Consider the following 22,625-nt stretch of genomic DNA (forward strand, 5'->3'; position numbering starts at 1 on the left):
GAGCGAAAGGACATGGCTATGTTCTCTGAGTAGAAAGCTCAATATCAGTGCTCAGTATCTGTGCTGCATTGTGGTGACCAATATACTACAGTACAATAGTCCAGTGCTGCATCTCGCTGCTCAGTGTCAGTTTTAGTATCCTCATCAGTGCTCAGGATCAGTGCTCATTGTTTTGCTGCTGCATTATGGTGACCAGTTTACCACAGTACAATAGTCCAGTGCTGTTCTTTCTGCCCAGTGTCAGTTCTAGTATCCTCATCAGTGCTCAGGATCAGTGCTCATTGTCTTGCTGCTGCATTGTAGTGACCAGTATACTACAGTACAATAGTCCAGTGCTGTTCTCGTTGCCCAGTGTCAGTTCTAGTATCCTCATCAGTGCTCAGGATCAGTGCTCATTGTCTTGCTGCTGCATTGTGGTGACCAGTATACTACAGTACAATAGTCCAGTGCTGTTCTCGCTGCCCAGTGTCAGTTCTAGTATCCTCATCAGTGCTCAGTATCACTACTCATTGTCTTGCTGCTGCATTGTGGTGACCAGTATACTACAGTACAATAGTCCAGTGCTGTTCTCGCTGCCCAGTGTCAGTTCTAGTATCCTCATCAGTGCTCAGTATCACTACTCATTGTCTTGCTGCTGCATTGTGGTGACCAGTATACTACAGTACAATAGTCTAGTGCTGTTCTCCCTGCCCAGTGTCAGTTCTAGTATCCTCATCAGTGCTCAGTATCACTACTCATTGTCTTGTGCTGCATTGTGGTGACCAGTATACTACAGTACAATAGTCCAGTGCTGTTCTCGCTGCCCAGTGTCAGTTCTAGTATCCTCATCAGTGCTCAGTATCACTACTCATTGTCTTGCTGCTGCATTGTGGTGACCAGTATACTACAGTACAATAGTCCAGTGCTGTTCTTGCTGCCCAGTGCCAGTTCTAGTATCCTCATCAGTGCTCAGTATCACTACTCATTGTCTTGTGCTGCATTGTGGTGACCAGTATACTACAGTACAATAGTCCAGTGCTGTTCTCGCTGCCCAGTGTCAGTTCTAGTATCCTCATCAGTGCTCAGTATCACTACTCATTCTCTTGCTGCTGCATATTAGTGACCAGTATACTACAGTACAATAGTCCAATGCTGTTCTCGCTGCCCAGTGTCAGTTCTAGTATCCTCATCAGTGCTCAGTATCACTACTCATTGTCTTGAGCTGCATTGTGGTGACCAGTATACTACAGTACATTACTAAAAGTCCAGTGTCTTGTGCTGCATCTTGCTGCTGTAGGGTGCTGTGGTAGTGTCCTGTCACTGTGCATAGGTGATCATCATTCCAGTCACAGTGGTATCTTGTACCTATCTAGTGGTATCTAATTCCAGACATTACTGCCGTATAATTCCAGATATATTACTGGCATATAATTCCACACATTAAAAAATGGAGAACAAAAATTTGGAGGGTAAAATAGGGAAAGATCAAGATCCACTTCCACCTAGTGCTGAAGCTGCTGCCACTTTTCATGGAGAGATGATTCAATGCCTTCAACGTCGTCTACCAAGGCCGATGCCCAATGTCATAGTAGAGAGCATGTAAAATCCAAAAAACAAAAGTTCAGTAAAATTACCCAAAAATGTAAATTAAAAGAGTCTGGGGAGAAGCGTAAACTTGCCAATATGCCATTTACAACACTTAGTCGCAAGGAATGGCTAAGGCCCTGGCCTATGTTCATGGCTAGTGGTTCAGCTTCACATGAGGATGGAAGCACTCATCCTCCCGCTAGAAAAATAAAAAGAGTTAAGCTGGCAAAAGCACAGCAAAGAACTGTGCGTTCTTCTAAATCACAAATCCCCAAGGAGAGTCCAATTGTGTCGGTTGTGATGCCTGACCTTCCCAACACTGGACGGTAAGAGGTGGATCCTTCCACCATTTGCACGCCCCCTGCAAGTGCTGGAAGGAGCACCTACAGTCCAGTTCCTGATAATCAAATTGAAGATGTCACTGTTGAAGTACACCAGGATGAGGATATGGGTGTTGCTGGCGCTGAGGAGGAAATTGACAAGGAGGATTCTGATGGTGAGGTGGTTTGTTTAAGTCAGGCACCTGGGGAAACACCTGCTGTCCGTGGGATGAATATGGCCATTGACATGCCTGGTCAAAATACAAAAAAAAAACACCTCTTCGGTGTGGAATTATTTCAACAGAAATGCGGACAACTGGTGTCAAGCCATGTGTTGCCTTTGTCAAGCTGTAATAAGTAGGGGTAAGGACATTAACTACCTAGGAACATCCTCCCTTATACGTCACCTGGAGCGCATTCATCAAAAGTCATTGACAAGTTAAAAAACTTTGGGTGACAGCAGAAGCAGTCCACTGACAACTAAATCCCTTCTTTCTCTTGTATCCAAACTCCTGCAAACCACACCACCAACTCCCTCAATGTCAATTTCCTCCTTAGATAGGAATGCCAATAGTCCTGCAGGCCATGTCCCTGGCAAGTCTGATGAGTCCCTTCCTAACTGGGATTCCTACGATTGATCCTTGAGTGTATCGCCTACAGCTGCTGGTGCTGCTGTTGTTGCTGCTGGGTGTCCATTGTAATCCCAGAGGGGAAGTCGGAAGACCACTTGTACTACTTCCAGTAAGCAATTGACTGTCCAACAGTCCTTTGCAAGGAAGATGAAATATCACAGCAGTCATCCTGTTGCAAAGCGGATAACTCAGGCCTTGACAACTATGTTGGTGTTAGACGTGCATCCGGTATCTGCCGTTACTTCACAGGGACTTATAGAATTGCTTGAGGTAGTGTGTCCCCGGTACCAAATACTAGGTTCCACTTCTATAGGCAGGCAATACTGAGAATGTACACAGATGTCAGAAAAAGAGTCACAAGTGTCCTAAATAATGCAGTTGTACCAATTGTCCACTTAACCATGAACATGTGGACAAGTGGACAAGTGGAGCAGGGCAGACTCAGGACTATATGACTGTGACAGCCCACTGGGTAGATGTATTGCCTCACGCAGCAACAACAGCAGCAGCAGCTCCAGTAGCAGCATCTCGCAAATGCCAACTCATTCCTAGGCAGGCTACGCTTTGTATCACCGCTTTCCATAAGAGGCACACAGCTGACAACCTCTTACGGAAACTGAGGAACATCATTGCAGATTGGCTTACCCCAATTGGACTCTCCTGGGGATTTGTGACATCAGACAACTCCACCAATATTGTGCGTGCATTACATGTGGGCAATTTTCAGCACGTCCCATGTTTTGCACATACAATTAATTTGGTGGTGCAGAATTTTTTTAAAAACGACAGGGGCAAGCATGAGATGCTGTAATTGGCCCGAAGAATTGTGGGCCACTTTCGGCATTCAGCCACCGCGTGCGAAAGATTGGAGCACCAGCAAACAATCCGGAACATGCCCTGCCATCAGCTGAAGCAAGTGGTGGTAACGAGGTGGAATTCAACCCTCTTTATGCTTCAGAGGATGGAGGAGCAGCAAAAGGCCATTCAAGCCTATACATCTGCCTACAATATAGGCAAAGGAGGGGCAATGCACCTGACTCAAGCGCAGTGGAGAATGATTTCAATGTTGTGCAAGGTTCTCCAACCCTTTGAACTTGCCACACGTGAAGTCAGTTCAGACACTGCCAGCCTAAGTCAGGTCATTCCCCTCATCAGGCTTTTGCAGAAGCAGCTGGAGAGATTGAAGGAGGAGCTAAAACAGAGCAATTCCGCTAAGCATGTGGGACTTGTGGATGGAGCCCTTCATTCGCTTAACCAGGATTCACGGGTGGTCAATCTGTTGAAATCAGAGCACTACATTTTGGCCACCGTGCTCGATCCTAGGTTTAAAGCCTACGTTTTATCTCTCTTTCCGGCAGACACAAGTCTGCAGAGGTTCAAAGGCCTGCTGGTGAGAAAATTGTCAAGTCAAGCGGAACGTGACCCGTCAACAGCTCCTCCTTTACATTCTCCCGCAACTGGGGCTGAGAGGAAAAGGCTAAGAATTCCAAACCCACCCGCTGGTGGTGATGCAGGGCAGTCTGGAGCGAGTGCTGACATCTGGTCCGGACTGAAGGACCTGCCACCGATTACTGACATGTCGTCTACTGTCACTGCATATGATTCTGTCACCATTGAAAGAATGGTGGAGGATTATATGAGTGACAGCATCACTGTAGGCATGTTAGACAGTCCGTACGTATACTGGCAGGAAAAAGAGGCAATTTGGAGGCCCTTGCACAAACTGGTTTTTATTTTACCTAAGTTGCCCCCCCCCCCCCCATCCAGTGTGTACTATGAAAGAGTGTTTAGTGCAGCTGGTAACCTTGCCAGCCATCGGCGTAGAAGGTTACTTCCAGAAAATGTGGAGAAGATGATGTTCATCAAAATTAATTATAATCAATTCCTCCGTGGAGACATTTACCAGCAATTGCCTCCAGAAAGTACACAGGGACCTGTGATGATGGATTCCAGTGGGGACGAGTTAATACTCTGTGAGGAGGGGGATGTACACAGTGAAAGGGGTAAGGAATCGGACGATGAGGAGGAGGTGGACATCTTGCCTCTGTAGAGCGAGTTTGTGCAAGGAGAGATTAATTGCTTCTTTTTTGGTGGGGGCCCAAACCAACCAGTCATTTCAGCCACAGTTGTGTGGCAGACCCTGTCGCTGAAATGATTGCTTTGTTAAAGTGTGCATGTCCTATTTATACAACATAAGGGTGGGTGGGAGGGCCCAAGGACAATTCCATCTTGCACCTCTGTTTTTTTATTTATCTTTGCATCATTTGCTGTTTGGGGACTATTTTTTAAGTGCCATCCTGTCTGACGCTGCAGTGCCACTCCTAGATGGGCCAGGTGTTTGTGCCGCCCACTTGGGTCGCTTAGCTTAGTCATCCAGCGACCTTGATGCAATTTTAGGACTAAAAAAAATATTGTGAGGTGTGAGGTGTTGAGAATAGACTGGAAATTAATGGAAATTATGGTTATTGAGGTTAATAATACTATAGGATCAAAATTACTCCCAAATTCTATGATTTAAGCTGTTTTGAGGGGTGTTTTTTTTTTTTTTAAACGAATCCAAAACGCACCCGAATCCGACAAAAATTCTTAAGGGAGGTTTTGCCAAAATGCGTCCGAATCCATAACACGACCGTGGAACTAAATCCAAAAAAAAAAAAAATGCCCGCTGCACATCTCTAATAGAATGTACTCGTAAATGGATCCATGGTTACCGTCCTTTTCTGTCTCGTCACTGTATTGTATGCATGCACATTACACCTAATATACTTAATGATTTTTGCTTTATATGAATTAATTGCAAATTCCAAATGAGCTATTCTTGCAACTGAATGCAGGGTGGGTTTTGCAGCATTTGCCCTTGGTTTAAGTAAAAGGTAATATATGCAAACAGTTCTGCAATGCAGAAGGGGAAAAATGAACTTGAGTTATTTGCAAAATTATTTTCATGCAAAACAGTATTATGGAAAACTCTTTCATAAGGGCTGCCATCAGGGGGGACTGCTGGGACTGTAGACATGCCTATGTACAGGGTTCTTTACAGTTTATTAGCCAATGAGTCTAATGTGAATAATAAAGTAGTAGTTAAGCAGTACTGTAGTAAGGACGACTGGCAATTTATATACCATAACCATGTAATGACAAACTTGTAATTATCAAAATACAAAAATAGGACTAAAGAGAGGGAGATTTCCAAATAAATTATCTCTCTCTCTGTGTTTACATACATATATACACACACACACACACACACACACAAACCGTGCCTTGCTAAAATATTCAACCCCCTAAAATTAAATTGACAATAAAAATACGTCTACAATAGTGATTAATAATAGTGATCAACTCTGATCCTTAAGTAGCACCAACTGGTCATGTTTTGTGAATTTCTTTAATCATGTACAGTTGAGTTAATCAATTTTATGTATCGGTAATTATCCAACCTGTTTCCACAGACAGACTCAATGTTATTAAAGTAAATGCATGTTTCTAAAAATGGTGATACAATACGATGTTAAGACAGCTAAAGTGTTATGGCTAAAGAATAAGTTATGAATCCATGTCAAAACATATTTTGTTAAGATGGACCTTAATTATCATGAACATCTCTTCATGTGTATACTAAAACACTAAACAATTTATTGGGGAAAAGAACCCACTTTGTAATTAAGATTCAGATACTGTATAAATATGTTTTTTTTTGTCCAATTGTTGTACAGCTTTATCTTTCCAAGCATGGCTTTTTCATTTTCACAAATGAAAAAGCCTTGCTTGGAAAGGAAAAGATAAAGCTGTTCTAAGTTTGTAAGGACCCACCTGATGTGCTTATTACCACTCCTGAGCTTGTGAGTCTACTTAAATATCTACTTATGGTGATAGTGATACACCTGGATGGAACAAGATTATTTTATGAGGCACCTGTATTTATCACTAACTTGTGAGTGCCCTGTTTAGGGGGCATCCCCAAAAGATCATAACTTTAAAGGTGCCCTTATTAGGACTAGAATATTATTCACATTTGATAATACACAAAGGATGTTTTATGTTTTATGTTGTACATATATTGACATCTCCCTACAACGAGATTGGAAAGAGGGGAAACAGACCTTCACTAATACGCCAAGGGAAGTAATAATAATGTGTATCCTGAGCAACATTGGAAAACAATAAATGTGTTTATTGCTATTTGGGGAATTATAAGTGTGTTCCTTTTTACTTTTGAATTTAGGCTGCTTAGATTCTGCACTAGGAGGGCACCACCCATTACCTTGTATTTTGTAATTAAGACTTAGTTGGACCTGTTTTTTTTTAATCAAGTGTTCATCTCTTTTTAATTTTAGGCTGAGGAATATATTCAAGGGAATATTTCTCAATCTATTAACCTGAGACAGCTACTACAGATAAAATGGATATAAAAGTTCGAAGACACAGATCTTTAACAAGAGGTCGGTGTGGCAAAGAATGTAGATATACCAGCTCTTCATTGGACAGTGAAAACTGCAGAGTGCCTACTCAGAAGTCCTACAGCTCCAGTGAAACATTAAAGGTTTATGATCATGAAAACAGAATGCATTATGGGAATCGTGTCTCTGACCTAGTTCACAGAGAGTCTGATGAATTTCCAAGGCAAGGTACGTGTGTTATTGTGTAGGTTCCTGACCTTTCCATCGGCTTATTAATCTTTTCTTAAATGGATATAACAAATTTTGAGGGAAAACTGTTACTGTTACATTCCATGTTACAGTTATCTCCAGACTGTACTGCTGCAGGGATACTTTTATTTAAACAGTTACTTTTGAGTATAAGTGTTTTTTTCTGAAACAAATTGTTTGCTTTCAGAGAGTTTAGTGGCAATAAAACATGTTAACATCAAAATGTCAGTACCACAATCAAGACACAAGAAAACATTGTTAAAGCACAGTAAAACAATCTGCACAAGATTTTTCTAGAGATTCAAAATGGAAGTTCCATGAATTGTTGATAAAACAATGCGTCATGTTTTCCAAAACTTTTAGAGAATTATAGATTCCAAAAAGCATCAAGTTTATTTTAATTGATTGGCAGTTTGATTAATGCTTATATGTTAGGGATATTTCTCAGTATTTTTTGTGTTACTTTCTTTCATGGGCAAAACTATTTTTACTAGATAAAATATGAAAAATAATATGAAAAATATGAAAAATAATAAGAGATAAGTATAACTTACACAAAATTCTATAAGATTAGATTTGGGACCAGCTTATGGATACAAAATCTAGGTGCCTTTTTCTGGCATACAACAGCTTATACTGTATATCGATATCTGGACCACTGTAAATATATGTTTACATTTGTCAGACTTAACAGCTGTACTGTTTGTTTCAATATTCACTATTTTATGTGCCAGCATGAAGTTAACCATTATTTGGGTAACTATGAATATTCATGAGTATTAATGAGTGAATGAACAACCAATGTACTGGCATGATTAATGTACCCCTGAAAAATGTCCTATAACATCAGCAAACTACCAGCTTTCAATAAATTGGCTCTGTATGATCACATGAGTTATCAGATTCACATAAACTTTACCCACATCAACAGCTACTTCAAATAATGCCTAAGGCATGTTTAGATTTCCTCAATGATGCTAAGTGTGTACATTGCAATTAGACTGTTACTTAAGCTGTACTGACAACTGTTAACTTTAGAGTTTTCAAAATATGTTTGACTGGATTATTAACAGGACAAGTATTAGGAATGATGACTAACAGAATCAAGAAAGCCATGTAGACAATTGTGTATAACACATGTCACCATTTCATCAGCCAGCCGATTGCCACCCATGGCCATTCAGCGAGTCCTGTCTATTTAAAAACACAGAACTTCCTCTGCCGTTTCTAAAAGTTCTGGCTTAATTTCTGATATTTTTTTGTTGTTGCACTAAATGCTAATGTACTGTATTTAAATAACCAAATGTGATATGGCTACATTTACATTATTGGAAAACTGTGCTTCAATAAAAAAATAAGTATTAAATAACCAAATGTACATTCCCACAGAGAAAGTAAATGTCAAGTATAATTACATCCACTCACTGAAACTATTCCAAAAAGAAAATTTCTTTTGAAAAAACATTTTAGTCATTCTACAAATGGTACATGATATTTAAGTGCATAACATTTCTATGGGATGCCTTTCTTCTACTTATTTATTGCATTCTTTCTTTCCTTCTCAATGTCTTTAACCTTGTAAGTGCTTTTCATATTCTCAATAGTTTACTAATAATCAAAAGTGTAACTAGGCTTGTCATTATGGGGGTGTCGCAGCGCAGCGATTGGGTTGGAGCTGCGCATGCGCCGGCGCTGCAGTGCGCTGACGCATGGCAGCCGTCATTGCCTAGCGATCACCTCTGAGGCAGAGGCGGTCGCTGGTCAGGAGGGGGCTGGACGGCGGCGTTAAGCCGCCATTTAGGGGTGTGGTCCGGCCAATGCAGGTGTGGCCGGACTGTTGGGGGGCGGGCCGCGATGGCTGCGTGACATCACACGCAGACACTGCGGGTCGGGAGCGACGAGTAGCTCCTGGCCAGCACGCTAAAGATGCGCTGGTCGGGAGCTACTCTTGAAGTGCAAAGCCATCACCGATATGCGATGCCTTTGCACTTCTGGAGGGGGGGGGGGCGGCACTGACATGCGGGGCGGACTAGCCCTGTGCTGGGCGTCCCCCCGCATGTGAGTGTGAATGATCGTAGCCGTGCTAAATTTAGCACAGCTACGATCAACTCTAAATGACCCCCAATATCTCTTTAATTGGGGAAACCTATGATTTACACAAGTTTAAAATCATGTGAAATGCAGGCTTAGATTGAGAGCATACAGTACTGTAGGTGTACCAGATTATAGGGATATTATGACAAGCCTAAACAAAGCTCAGATTGGAAGTGACATACAGTATACTATTATCATTATATTCTAACTCTACTAAAGACATTTGAATTCACCTTTCACATACAGTAGGACACTGTCCCAAGTGGTTCACAGTAGACAAAAACATGAGGTTTGAAAGCAGAGCAATTAAGTTGCTATAAGTTCACTGTCTCTATCTTCACATGTGAATCTGCCAATTAATTCAGAGCAGTTCTGTAGAGCTTAAGTTCTCAAACTCAGTTCTCAGGACCCCAAACAGTTCATGTTTTACAGGTCTCCTAACACAATCAAAAGTGAAATAATTAGTTCCACCTATGGATCTTTTAAATTGTGTCAGTGAATATTAAATACACCTGTGCACCTGCTAAGTGACCGGGTAAACATGAACTGTTTAGGGTACAAAGCCCCAAGTGTCACAGTCAACCTGTTCCCAGATGCTGTACTTCAATCTGTAACCACTGTCAGTGATGTTGATGAAGACAGCACTCACTAGAGCCGTGGTTTCTAATTCAGAGTTCATCAAAGTGATGTTCTAGTCTGTTACCCAATAAATATACTCCCACATTATCTATTCCCCATCACGATTATTTCCAAATCTAACTTCCACCGCAGATATTGGTTCAAATAGGAAGTTTCTGATCACACTACAATTTACATTTACAAACCACTTATGCTTATTCAAACAATAACCTGTAACACATACAGTATATGTAGCATGCATGGTACCGGCAGTGCCCAGGATTGTGGAGCCATTTAAATAGTGTTGATTTTTACAAAGATTTTCAAGTTTGTTATAGTCTTAGTTGCTTACTTAAAATTGATGTTGGTTTATAATCACATTTTATTCTTTTTCTTTAGCTTCATTTAAGTCAAGATTTAGTCAGTGGATCTCAGTTTTCAGTTTAGTCTAATAGTAGTCAATATTTTAGTCATAACTTTTGCAAACAATTTAATGATATTAATTTTGCTGAAGAACATTTCTCTAAGATTCTTTTGAGAAGTTAGCATATCTTTAAATATGTGTTTAGTAATCAATGCTCAGAAGTCTGAGAATATGTTACATACTGAGTCTGACTTACCGTGTACTTCCATGTATCATAAACAAATGAGTGCCTTAAGTTTGTTAGAGCAAACAAGTGCAATGCACAATCCTATTTCCTTCACAGCAGGTCATATTTATTTTCTGCAGATATGTAGAACACATAACTGTTCTTTAAAAAGGTAAAATCCTACTTCCGGTGTTAATTTTGACAAGGATTTTAATATAGTTTTAGTAACCTTTTTTGCTTTGTTTTAGTTAAGATTTAGTCAGTGGATCTCAGTTTTCCATTTGAGTCTAATGTGAGTCTAATTTTAATTCTGAAATAAACTGTAGTTGAATACTCTTAGTCAAAGTTTTTGCTGTCAAAATTAACACTGCATTTAAGAAACACAAAGCCCAACATAAATTGGCTTTAATTTGAAAGATTATTCACAGTGCTTAAACAGTGATAAAAATATGAACATAAATGTACATACAGATTGTGATTATGAAGATACTATTCTTACCAAATAAAAATGGAGAAAAACAGATACAAGGTCACTTACTGTACGTCAGATGTACTGCAATGTGAAATTACCATGAAGAGGTTACAAGAGAATATGTGGCGCAATTATCATGCACCATGCCTCTTATGAATTGAACAATGTCTTGTTTTTCTTTGGTTGTCTTATCTGAAGATGTAAATTAGGTTACACTTCAAGGTACACACATTTCTCTGTCCTTAGATTAGATTTCTTCAGCTATAGCCACGCTCATTGTGGCTATGAAGCGGCCACATGGGCACTCCTGGCATGCCTAGTCACACAGACACACGCTCAATACAATGTTAATGGGCATGGGCACGACTAAGATTCATGCACATATATATGCCTGGGAATTCCATTTTTAGCTTTGCAACATACCTTGCTATGCTAGCCTGCTTTGCTCTGACTTGCTCTTGCTTTTCACTGAAGCTGCTCATGCCTCCAGTCCAGTGAACACACCAATAGAGGGCCGTTTCCATTCCCATCACTTCTCCAAAGTCCTACTCCCAGGGTCCCAGCATTCAGTGCGTGCCCACAGCCAGGCTTTAGTGCAGATGCAGAGTAAAGACAATTCAGCTGCCAACTTGAAGGGTGATTATGTATCACCCTTCATTTGAACTGTTAATGCTGCCACGTGGCTCCCTGCCTTACATCACATGATGCAGAGGCCTTGCTATGAAAGGCTCCCCTTGCCTTACTGGGCACACCTAGCACCTCCCCCCTGCCCCCTTTACTGGTCATATCACACCTAGCACCTCTTACCATGTCCCTTCCCTTCCTGGGCAAGCCTAATACCTCTTACCCCCCTTGTCCCTTACTGGGCACACCTAGCACCTCTTGCCGCCTCCCTTACTGGGCACACATAGGAGTCCCCCCTTGCTGCAGCCCTTCCTTAATGAGCACACCTAGCTCCTCTCCCCCCTCTTGCCATCGCACCCCTTACTGTGCACACAAAGCTCCTCTCACACACTTGCTACCTCCCCCCTCTCCTACTGGTCATACTTAGCAGCTTTTCCACCATTGCTACCCCCTCCCTTAATGTGCACACCTAGCACCTCTTCTTCCACTTGCAACATCTCCTCCCTTACTGAGCATACCTAAAAACTCTTCCCCCTCTTGTGACCCCCCCTTACTGGGCACACCTAGCACCTCTTTCCCCTTCTCCCACTTGCCAAATCCCCTCCCTTACTGAGCATACCTAGAACTTCTCCCTCCCCTTGCCCCCCGCCTTACTGGGCACACCTAGCACCTGTTTCCCCTCTTGTCTCCTACCCCCTCTCTTATTGGTCACACGTAGAAGCTTTTCTACCTCTTGTCACCCTCTCTCTTACTGGTCACACCAAGCACCTCTTCCCCCTCTTGCCATCCCCCTCCATTACTGTGCACACCTAGCACCTCTTGCAAACTGGGCACACATAGCACCTCTTCCCCTCCTTGCCACCCCCTCCCTTACTATGCACAACTAGCACTACTTTCCCTTCTTGCCAGCCCCCCCACCCCCCATTACTGGGCACACCTAGCACCTCTTTTTCCTTTTGCCACCCCTCCTCCCTTACTGGGAACACTTAGAACCTCTCCTCCCTTGCCACCCCTCTCCCTTACTGGGCACACCCAGCACCTCTTTTCCCTCTTGCCACCCCCCCTCTCTTACTGGGCAAACCTAGCACCTCTTCTTCCCCTTTTCAGGCAGACTTAGAACACCAGTGCAGCTGCCTACCTTTTGGCGCACTGGGTAGATAACTGGGCTGGGTCTGCTCTGGATGCAGGGAAAGACAGTCAGGTGCTGGGTGGCTGGGAGAAGGTGTGACACAATTGCCCTTCCCAGCAGGCTAGTAGAAACCTGTAGGGACCCCGCTGGATTTCATAAGAAGATGGCTGGCTGTGGGTTTGCTGGGAGGAGGCATGACATCATCACCCCTCCCAGCAGGAGCCGTATTCAGAGCGATAGCCGGGGGTTGGTAGGAATTTCTGTCTTCTAGTGATTGTGATCCTTTAGGGTGTGAAGCTTGGTATAGGGGAGGCAGGTCCAGGGGGGACCTGCCTCCTCTGCATGTATGGTAGATACTACGCCTTTGACCTGATGCATTCATTTGTTACATACTGCAGTGCAGTGGCAGCCAGCACATAATGAGTCAGTCTGACTTATAATAATGCCGACGGCTGCGGGCCCCTTCATAACAGCGTGCCTCTGTGCAATACACTGCTGCTAGTTCAGCCACTCCCCATCACTCGGCATTAGGCTTCACTCTACTAAATCTGCCCCCAGATATCTTTGACACTAGCCAATAAGAATCTGGGGCTGGGTTTAGGAGAGTGAAGCTTAATGCTGAGTCCTGGGTTCTGCATGGTGGCTGGGATATACAGTGCCATTGGCGATTCTTCCAGCACATGTTACATAAATCTTCACATGTATGTTTCTATGTGCTATGCGGCCACCCCCCACCCCCAATAGGCAGTGGGCACTGCAGTCCATGGGCTGCAGCTGCTGCTGACCATGACAAAGAATTTGAGAACCTATGCTGTAGAGCAAGCTGGGCAGACTTAAATTTAAAATAGATAAGCAAGAGTTGCATAAGATTACTTTTAAAATTACGAAAAAGGCTAAAAAAATACAATAAGTATTTAAAAATGTATGATAAAGATCCATGCTATGAGAAGGGTGCCAGATGTGTTATTATACGTTGTTGAGATTCTATCTATTTTGCTTATTTTGCCTCTGCCCAGCTTGTCATTAGTCATTTGCTAGTAAAATATTATTTAAATTTGAATCTAGCATTTATGAGTCATTTTATTTGATTCAGACTTTGTAAATTGAAGTAAGATGTAATTAATCCAGCTGTGTGCTTTTGATTGTGGTTTTTACTATAATATGAAGTTTAGACCAATAAATTACTGTATCACTAGGATAGTGCGGAGGATTAAAAGAAGCTGTTTGCTTTAGTCAATCTACCACTAAAGAGAAAATAGACCTTATTTTTCATATGCATTATTTTTTGTATCATTGAATACTTGCTAAAAGTTGTTAAAACTTCCTACAAGGCTACTTTGTGTTTATTTTAATATTTTGTTACTATTATCTTTTTAGACCATATATGTTTCTAACGGGATGTGTTCAGCATCCTGGCTGTTGGGATGCCCGCGGTCATGTGACCGACGAAGGAATCCCAACAATACGCAGTAGACTGGTGCCAGATCACATACAGCCATCATCCGAAAAGTTATGTGTCAGGGTCACTGTTAGCATTAGGACTCGGAGGGGGGTTAGGGTTAGGCACCAGGGGAGGTTAGGGTTAGGTACTGGGGGGGGGCGTTGATAACTTAAGCCGCCGCACCCCGAGGGTTAAGGTTAGGGTAGGGGACAAGGGGGGGTTAGATACACTTAAACCCTCCAATGTCGGGATCATCATTGTCGGAATGCCGCAGTCGGTCATGTGACCACCGGCATTTCATATGTATTCTGTTCCTATCATCACGCAAAGTTTTCGCTTTCTTTGAAAGTGTTATACTGTGATACTGATGGACAGACAATTACTGTCTATCAATTGTAGGTCTAATCACAATAAAAAAAATAAAAGAACAAGGAGCTTTACATAAACAATAAATATGCAAGGAACTGCAAATGTCATAAATACAGAGATTATAAAAAAATATAACATACAGTAATCTACAGCTCACAATATGCAGCAAATATCCAATAAAATAGCTATATGTTGCAGCAGTCCTAATCTTTCATATTTAAAACAAGCAATAACGTGGTGAGGTGCTTATAATGGGAAATAAAGGTGTTGGTATGGCAGAATGAATCAAGACATGTAGAGTATATTACTAAATAATAACACTGTATTTATTTTAAAAAAAAATCACACAACATACTGTATAACAAATAGAGTTCTCACATACTTGTAAATATCAATATCAAAATAAGGTGTTCTATAAACCTTCAGACTGATTTGTGAGCTCACATCAGGATTCTCCTTGGTAGTGTTGATACACAATTGGAGATACATGGATTCCCACTAAAGACTTATCATCCTACAAGCCAGAGATTGGGACTGATTCATGTTTGTATGCAAATGCAATTTGCGATATTCTAGGCTATGGAACTGCTAATGTTAGCAAGTGAAGCTGCCACCCTGACATGAAAAGGGACGACCACCGCAGCCATAACAAACTCATTCACAATTGTGTACACATATATGCAAAGATGAGGACCATCTGGGCTAAGGGTTTGACTATGACTACGCTGACTGGACACAGCAATAGTGACTCAGATGCCGCTTGTTTGTGTGAACTCACAGCCATCAGCAGGATCCAAAAATGCCATGACAGGCCTGCGTTTTCCCAACCACTGCCCGTAAACTCCCCGTTAACACTAGGGAGGCCAATCCCGGTCCTCTTTTTCAATCCTGGGCATCGGGATTGAAAAATGATCAATCACAGGAATCACGGGACACCCGGGATTGGATTGAAGATTTGAAAATTAAAATCTCCAGCGCAACCCCCCCCCCTTCCTGGACCCGCCCAGCCCACAGAACTAATCATCATCCTCAGAGTGCAGACAGCTTCACTTGCTGCAGGCGGCAAGGTGTTGTCCGGGCAGCTGGCATCAGACCGCGCAGCGTGACCTCTGACTTCACGTCACGCTGAGCAGTGCACACAGACGGGGGCAGGGGGAGTTTGGAGAAGGGATCCGGGCAGCTACTCAGCAGTAAAAAAACAAGAGGGCTTTCTAATCCCGAAATCCCCAGGATTGAATCCCGGCCAAATTTAGGCCTAAATCCCGGGATCCTGCCGATCCCAGGATTGGCCACCCTAGTTAACACCTCCAAACGGTCACTTCCTGTCAATCATTTTTGCATGAAATGCTCATTGCCAATGAAATCACATTGGTACCTTCGCACATGTGCATTGCGATCGCAGCCTATGCACAGTCTGACGATAATTACTCTATTGACTGATAATCAGCAGTTGTGTACAAACATGAATTAGGCCCTATATACTGGTAATTTTGAACAAGTTCAAGTACACACTTTTGGATCATCTATAACCAGAAAGCAGCTTTAAGACTTTGACTAGTCCATCATCTGTAGCCGGCATGTGGACAGTTTATACTGTATTATGAATACAGACAGAGATTCTATTTACCGACCCCAAATTTTTATTAGCTGTTTATAAAACACCTTATTTTAGATATTGATATTTATGTGGGAACTCCTTTTGTTATATGTTGTGTGAATTGTTTTTTATTAAATGTGGTGTTATTATTTAGTAATATATGTTTATTGATTACATCATTTGGCCATACCAATACTGTACCTTTGTGTTCACATTATAGGCGCCACTTTATTACTTGCCTTCTGTCCACTTTTGTTGTTAAGTAGTTTATTCATACTCATTATCAGGGTGCTGCAGCTAATTTTAGTATATGTTTAATATCATATTTAATTTTTGTATTAATTAATACAATTAGTTCATATGGTCATTCATTGGCGCCTGGCCCTATAGGTTTTTCAATAATATTTTAAAGAAAGCAAACATTTTTATTTAAAGGGAACGTTACACACTTGTAAACTGACCTGGAATTTCCTCAGAGCTCAGACTTAATATATGCTCCTGATGAAGATGGCAAAGGGCAAGTTGTCATAAATGACAATTTCTTACAGTTACCCATATCAATATGTGATGTCGTTATTTCAGCAAACTGGCATTTCTTTGTTATTATTCTTCATTCACTGAAAACAGAAATCCACCATGAGCTTTGTTGTTGTGTCAAACATTTCATGCACAGCTTTACTAAGTAACATTAAAGAGTGACATTTAGGAAAATCTAGTATGATATGCATATGAATGCTCTGCCATGAATAGACTTCTCTTTTTCTAAGGGGTATGTACATACCTTGAATAAATAAAAAGTATGCTGCTCTCCTTAGGTATTCGTATGCCTTAAATATTGGCATAGTCTTTATTTACAGTGAGTATACCGTATAACAGTGCTTTGTGCAATATGCAAGTAAAAATAAGGGTGCTAAGTTTGCTTAGGATACTGCTTGTAAAGTCAACAGTGTGTAGACTGTAGCCGCCCAAGAAAAAAACAGACAAGTGAGTGGTGTCTGTGAATTGGTTTCCTCTCTAGCAAGGAAAATCCATTGCCTTCTGTCTATAGCTTAGTGCAGTGGTTCTCAAACTTTTTTGAATCACGGCGCCCTAGGGCATCAGAATATGTCTCACGGCACCTCTAGGCTAAAACTTACTTGTTGAGAAATTTAGAAAGAAATATTCAATTAAGTAGATCGCGTTTATATGTCATTCGTAGGTTCAGTTGTGTGCTGAGGGACTAGATTTGCTTCTGTTTGTCCACATATTTTATGATTGGCAGCCACCAGCACTGGTTTTGCCTATTACATTGTCCATAAATAATTTGAATTGGTCCTGGACCACCAATACAGGGCTCCCCAGCAAGTGTCCCGAGGCACCCCAGGGTGCCACTGCAGACAGTTTGTGAACCACTGGCTTAGTGGGAAAATGTCCAAGCTGTTTAGCCTGTGTTAGTTTCCTTATGGTAGGTGGACTACACACTCAAGGTCTTTAGTAGGAAAATCACCCAGGTTTCTTAGTGCTCGGCTGATAAAGGAATGTTGAGGGACATATTGCCTGATAATATGTAATCATTAATTTATGTACAGAGCTTCCCATTCATTTCAACACCCCATTCATTTAAGGTGGTTTCTAAATGAAGCGCATATGCTGGAAACTGAAACTGAAATGAATGGGCTAGTAACATAGGATAACTTATGAAACGCTGCATATAAAACATGTGCGCATAAAATATGTGAAATACATATAAATCGTATGTGCATTGAATTTGAAACACATATGGGTAGAGATGAGTGGTTTGGATATGAATGAATCCGAAACGTTCTGAACACCGGGAATCCGAGTCCAACCAAGCTGTGGATCAGGTCTTCCCACCACATTCAGATCCCACTTCGAGGCCGAATATCATCTCCCCAGTATTGGATTCTCATGGGACTTGGATTTTATATCAGGCATGGCAGCCAGGATTTGGTGCAGTTCCACTGTGATGCACGCTGCTGAATGCTGCGCTGTACTCTGTTTTATTGGCTGGGCTGAGAGAAGACTCAGAAGTGGCTGTGCTCAGGCTGTGCTTAGTCTAAAGTGACTACGTGGGGGCACATTGCATGCTGCTATATACTGTGCTGTACTCTGCTGTGCGCTATATAGTGACTGTGTATAGGGGCATGTTGCACGGTACTGTATTCAGCTCTGTACTCTGCTATAAATTGTATTGTTTAGTGTGCTATACCGTAGTGCTCTTTGTTCACGTGCATCTATAAGTCTTGTAATTCCACGCTATTCGAACCAAGCTGCATGTTAAAAAAAAAGAAAAAGAAAAATATATATACAATAGGTAAGTTCTATTGTCGTACTGTTTGGTGCACTACATCCTATTGCGCTTTTTTCAAATGCATTTATAAGCCCTGTGATTCCACACAGTTTCAACTGAGCTGCAAGATTGAAAACAGAAAAGAAATATACAATACTGTGCAAAAGTTTTAGACAGGTGTGAAATAAATGCTGTAAAGTAATAATGCTTTCAGAAATAGAACTGTTATAGTTTAGTTTTAGCAAATAACAAAGTACAAAATGAATGAACAGGAGACAAATCTAAATCAAATATATATTTGGTGTGACCACCCTTTGCCTTCAAAACAGCATCCATTCTTCTAGGTACACTTGCACACAGATTTTGAAGGAATTCGGCAGGAAGGTTGTTCCAATTATTTTGTAGAACTAACTGCATATCTTCTGTAGATGTATGCTTGCCCAAATCCTTATTTCTCTAAATCTAATCCTAGACAGACTTGATGATATGGAGATCAGGGCTCTGTGGGAGTCATATCATCACCCCCAAGAATCCTTGTTCTTCTTTATGCTGAAGATAGTTTTTAATGACATTGGCTGTATGTTTGGGGTTGTTGTCCTGCTGCAGCATAAATTTTGAGCCATTCAGACACCTCCCTGATGGTATTGCATAATGGATAATTACCTGCCTGTGATTCACGCAGTTTGAACCATGCTGCAAATAAAAATAAAACAGAAAAATACAAATATATACTGTATATATGTAGTGTGGCAGGGATGGCACAGAAGTGTAAAATGCAGGATGTAAGATCCAGGCCAGGTATTCTGTGTGCAAAGTTAAGCAGCCGGCTGTTATGATTCTAATACTCAGGTCTGGGGTGATCTTATATGAAGGGACCTGAATACCAGAACGTAATGCTGGGAATGGGGAAAGGAATGGGAATAGCCCCTGGCACCCTATCTCCGTTGTCTCGCCCGTGCTGTCAGTACACTCTTGCGAGACTATGGTTTCTTGGGCCCATGGCAGCCGCGTTTGAAGGGTGGATTACGTCTGCCCAACTCCGATGCCCCCTCAGGTCTTAATGAGAGACAAAGAGTGAACCGAGACAGGGTGATAACAAGGGGCCCTCTAACTAAACAACAAGGCCAGGGGCTACTAACAAACCTAAAACTAAAGTATGCGCGGATTTCCGCCAGGGAAAAGAACAACCAAAATACTCCACTTGTCCACTCTCCTACACGGCACCGCCGAGTACCGGAGAGGACTGTGGAAGCGGATACCTCCGCAAATGCTCCAAAACCAGAAAACAATATGAAGCGGCCTAGGCCGCAGCACGTGGCAGAGCCGCCACTCACGAAACCAAACGAGATCCTCTATAGACTGTCACAGGTAACTGAGGACCAGGTGAACTCCTTGGGATGAGATGACAAACACCAAGACTCAGGAACTCAGAGGACTGGAACGACCAGGCACAACAGACCAGGAACAGACGTTCACCAAACATGAGCAGCATGCAGGAAACTATCACCGGCGTCTGTGTGAGACCCTGAGAAGGCATTTAGCAGGGAATCCTCCAATCAGAGTACAGAACCTAATTACAATAAATGTCGTGCAGCTGCCTTGCTGCACGACCAGAGAAACATGTGTGCACACTAATTAATTGACCCAGCAACGGGGAACGCGGTCCGCCTGTGGCGTCCCCGTTGCTAAGGTCCCGGCGGCTCGGCGCGCCCGGCGTCCTAGCGTTGCTAGGGACCCGGCGGCTCAGCGCGCCCGGCGTCCCTTGTTGCTAGGCACCGGGCAACGTGGCGCCTAACACCGGCATGATCACAATCAACTGTTTGAGCATGTTAAAAGAAGAAGTAGTAGTCAGCCAGGCAGTAGGAGGGGTATTTGGGGACTATGTGAGAATCCAATGGATCTTTGTAACAACTTCATTGAGAAGGCTGTATCCTGTTGTGCTTTGACTTTTGTTTCTGTATGAAACTGCCTGTCCCTTCGATTACTGGAAGGAAAAAAGGCAATTTGGAGACACTTGTACAAACTGGTTTTGCATTACTTAAGCTGCACACCTTCCAGTGCGTGCTTAGAGAAAGTTTTCAGCACAGCCAAGAAACTTGTGAGCGAACAGCAGAGGAGACTACTTCCTCAAAATGTGGAAAAGATACATATTCCATGAGGAAGACTTTTCCCAAAAAGTATGTCAAAGTACAGAGACTTCTGTGATAGTGGATTCCGGCAGAGATGAATTAATATTGTGTGAGGATTATGTACACACTGATGAGGGTGAGGATAAGAATGGCAATCACGATGAGCTCTTGACACTGTATAACTTTGGCCAATATCGGTGAAAACAATATTGTGAGCTGTGAGGTGATCAAAATTAACTTGAAATGAGTGGAATAATACTCTAGGAACAAAAACAGGCCAAAACATTTTTGTACATTTTTTGAAGAAAAAAAAATGCAATTAAAATCCAAGTCCATAACCAGTCATATAGCAGATATGCAAATCTGATCCAAAGTCAGACAATCAATTAGTGCCAAATCCGAATCCAGCAAAAATGGTCCAATGCACATCTTTACTTATGCTAAGCACTTTTTTCATACCTTTATAGTGGAAAATGAACTGTGAATTGTATAAGTAGAATTGGGTCCCCATCATGGTAACTAGTGTATTATAAAAATTATAAAGACACTGAAAGTAGAGTAAAATATTGAATGTGGGATGTAATAGTAAGTAGTATAATGAAAATTTTAAAAATGTCTCTTCAGTCATGGTTAACCCTTCCAAATGTATTGGATTATTTTGGTAGTTCATCATAGATCAATTAGAAGAAGCTAACAATGTGCTTCATTAAGCTTTATATAGTGCTTTTTTTCCATTTCACAGATTTATTTTGTCTTAAAGACCTTTCCTGTTATGTTTGTTTCATTGTGCTGCTTGTGTTTAATGCAGTGTGTATCTTTTGCGCCATTACTGTCTTTATCACCCAGTATTCCATGCTCTTTGCCATTTGTGAACAGTTTTATTAAAGAAACATAAACATTATACATAGGTGTTGTCACAGGTTAGCTTTTAAACCCACAAAGATGCCTTTTTCAGTTGTGACAATTTCACATTTTATTGGGAACACATAAAAATTATACATAGATGTTATTTGGAAATAACTTTGGTGGTGGTTGTAACAACATCTACAACATGTATCATTTTTATTTTTGTCCAGTAAAAAATAATCAGTCTTAAAGAGCCCAGCATTTTTTTTATTGTATATGCATCACCTTTGAACTTTGAAACATATGCTCTGTATAAGCAATCTTATTTTTCAAGATACTTGTTATATCTCATAATAAAATATTGTAAATACACACAAACCTTGATTAGCACAGTGACCATCAAATTGCTGTATCTAGCAAAGACTAACACTTTTGGGGTAATTCCAAGTTGATCTCAGCAGGAAATTTTTTAGCAGTTGGGCAAAACCATGGTGGTCATTCCGAGTTAATCGCTCGTTATTTTTTTTTTCCGCAATGGAGCGATTAGTCGCTAATGCACATGCGCAATGTCCTCAGTGCGACTGCGCCAAGTAAATTTGCTATTAAGTTAGGTATTTTACTCATGGCATTACGAGGTTTTTTCTTCGTTCTGGTGACCGTAATGTGATTGACAGGAAGTGGGTGTTTCTGGGCGGAAACTGGCCGTTTTATGGGTGTGTGCGAAAAAACGCTGCCGTTTCTGGGAAAAACGCGGGAGGGTCTGAAGAAACGGGGGAGTGTCTGGGCGAACGCTGGGTGTGTTTGTGACATCAAACCAGGAACGAAACTGACTGAACTGATCGCAGTGGAAGAGTAAGTCTCGAGTTACTCAGAAACTGCTAAGAGCTGTCTATTCGCAAATCTGCTAATCTTTCGTTCGCAAATCTACTATGCTAAGATTCACTCCCAGTAGGCGGCGGCTTAGCGTGTGCAAAGCTGCTAAAAGCAGCTTGCGAGCGAACAACTCGGAATGAGGGCCTATGTACACTGCAGGGAGGGCAGATATAACATTTGCAGAGAGAGTTAGATTTGGGTGGGTTATTTTGTTTCTGTGCAAGGTAAATACTGGCTGCTTTATTTTTACACTGCAATTTAGATTGCAGATTTAACTCACCACACCCAAATCTAACTCTCTTTGCACATGTTATATCTGACTCCCCTGCAGTGCACATGGTTTTGCCCAACTGCTAACAGAATTCCTGCTGCGATCAACTTGGAAT

General features: G+C 41.7%; 1 protein-coding gene across 1 annotated transcript in view; it reads left to right on the plus strand.

Annotated features, from left to right (window-relative positions):
• The window catches only part of LOC134934642 (teneurin-2-like), a 1,156,291-nt gene that overhangs the window by 863,271 nt on the left and 270,395 nt on the right, over window positions 1–22,625 (plus strand). The window contains exon 3 of the mRNA XM_063930027.1: window positions 6,856–7,146. Coding sequence (XP_063786097.1) covers window positions 6,921–7,146 — 226 coding nt within the window. The 5' untranslated portion in view covers window positions 6,856–6,920. The remainder of the gene's footprint in view (window positions 1–6,855; window positions 7,147–22,625) is intronic.

This window comes from Pseudophryne corroboree, chromosome 6 (genome assembly GCF_028390025.1).
Source record: "Pseudophryne corroboree isolate aPseCor3 chromosome 6, aPseCor3.hap2, whole genome shotgun sequence".
Taxonomy (NCBI): Eukaryota; Metazoa; Chordata; class Amphibia; order Anura; family Myobatrachidae; genus Pseudophryne; species Pseudophryne corroboree.